Source organism: Orycteropus afer, unplaced genomic scaffold (assembly GCF_000298275.1).
Source record: "Orycteropus afer afer isolate SDZICR_OR568_19922 unplaced genomic scaffold, OryAfe1.0 scaffold00541, whole genome shotgun sequence".
Taxonomy (NCBI): Eukaryota; Metazoa; Chordata; class Mammalia; order Tubulidentata; family Orycteropodidae; genus Orycteropus; species Orycteropus afer.
Window position 1 is genome coordinate 958,861 of NW_006922128.1, and position 1,890 is coordinate 960,750.

Sequence of the window (1,890 nt, forward strand, 5' to 3'; positions counted from 1 at the left end):
GAGTGCTCTGAGTCTGCCCCGCCCATTTGTGCTTGTGGGAGCCTCGGTGGCACAGTAGTTAAGGCTGCTGACTGAAAGGTCAGCAGTTCAAAACCTCCAGTGATTCCTGTAAAGACGACAGCCTAGGACACCTTAGGGCAGTTCTCTTCTGTCCTGGACCCGAGCCTCCAGCCTCCGGATAGCACCCGAGTGCTCTGAGTCTGCCCCGCCCGTTTGTGCTTGTGGGAGCCTCGGTGGCACAGTAGTTAAGGCTGCTGACTGAAAGGTCCGCAGTTCAAAACCTCCAGTGATTCCTGTAAAGACGACAGCCTAGGACACCTTAGGGCAGTTCTCTTCTGTCCTGCAGGGCCTCCAGGTCGGAATGGGGCCACCTCCCCAGCACCTAACATGTAGCTTCACCCCGGGGAAACTTCTGCCACCAGGTGGCACCAGAGGCGGCCTGTGGCTCTGCTGGGCAGCTTGTCCTCACCCAGGCAGGGCTTCACCTGCTGGCTGGGGGCTGCCTGATGTTGCATCTGGAGCTCCCAGAAGGCCGGCGCCATGGGCAAGGTCAGCGGGGCCACAGTGGGCTGTGGTGCCCACAGGTGCACAGCCGTTGCCCTGGGATGGCTGTTCATGGCTGTGTAACAGAACACCGGCCTGAGGCAGGCCTGAGACAAGCCGTCAGCTGGTGCCAGAAACCCAGCCAGAGCTTGGAGTCTCTGGGTGTTGCCGTCAGCTGTCGGCCAATGGTGGCTTTGCCGAGCATGCAGCAGGAAGGCAGGGGTTGTCCTCCAGCTCACTGACCTGCTTGCAGGTGCGGGTGGCCGGGCGCCCCTTCCCAGAGGCCCCACCTCTGTCCTTTATGAGTGCCTTTGCTGCCTGAGGCCACCCCAGTCGGGGGCAGACCTGCAGCTGTCACGGACTGGAGCTGTGCCCGTGTGGGAGTTGGCCACCGTGGTGCCCGTGATCCTCACATCCCAAGACATGGACGTCTAGGCCAGAGGGTCTGGTGTGCCCAAGAGCAGGGGTCCGTGGGGGCCAGGAACCTGAGCTGCTGTCCTCGTGCCCCACCCCTTACCCCTGGACAGAGTAGTCAGAACCGCCTCGTTCCAGGGCTCTGGGATGGCCCAGTGAGGAAGATGGCAGGGAGTGAGAGAAGGGGTCGGCCGGGTTGTGTTGGAGGAGGCCAAGAGCCAGATGGATGTGTTCCTGGCAGCAGGGCCCATCACGGTGGGAGGAGGAGTTCCTGGGGTCCTGTTTTGTCACACACAGGGACACATCGGCACGCAGCCCCCTGGCCCCCAAGATGCTGACACATCGAGATCCCGGATGTGGGTACATGGGCCTTCAGGGGCCCTGGGGCAGCGGTGGTGGGACTGCCTTAGGACTTTGAGGATCCTGCATACCCTCCCCGGAGGACAGCGAGGGCTCCAGCGGTGCACTGCCTTCCTGTTGCTGCCTGGGAAGTCACTGCGTGTAGAAAGGGTGCAGACCTAGCGATCATCAGAAGGTTCGTCCTCCACGTGCGTGTGTTTGGTTTCCCCCCATGTGTGACAGGTGTCTTTTTCTATGTCGTTAGGATGACTTGAAGCGCCGCTTAGACGAGTCACTGGAGGAGAACAGCAGCTTGAAATCCCTCCTGTTCAGCATGAGGAATGACGGGAAGGGCTCAGATGCCACTGCGGCGCTGAGTGTGCAGGTGGCCGGTGAGTCATGTCTGCTGGACAGCGTGGGGGCCGTGCCAGTCACATGATGGCAGGAGGCGGGAGCCGCAGTGCCGTGACCAGGGCGGGCTTGCTGCGAGCCAGCCACGGGACTCGAGAGGGAGGCTTCGGGGCTGTCACCGGTGCTGGGACAAGGTCAGGCTGTCCGGGGCTGCTAGTGGTTCCTGAAAGGGTGGGCTCTCCT

At 62.0% G+C, this 1,890-nt stretch overlaps 1 protein-coding gene across 1 annotated transcript in view; it reads left to right on the forward strand.

Annotated features, from left to right (window-relative positions):
* The window catches only part of CEP72 (centrosomal protein 72), a 65,814-nt gene that overhangs the window by 59,341 nt on the left and 4,583 nt on the right, over positions 1 to 1,890 (forward strand). Inside the window, exons 7-9 of the mRNA XM_007955807.1 lie at positions 423 to 549; positions 797 to 972; positions 1,562 to 1,688. Of these exons, the coding sequence (XP_007953998.1) occupies positions 423 to 549; positions 797 to 972; positions 1,562 to 1,688 (430 nt within the window). The remainder of the gene's footprint in view (positions 1 to 422; positions 550 to 796; positions 973 to 1,561; positions 1,689 to 1,890) is intronic.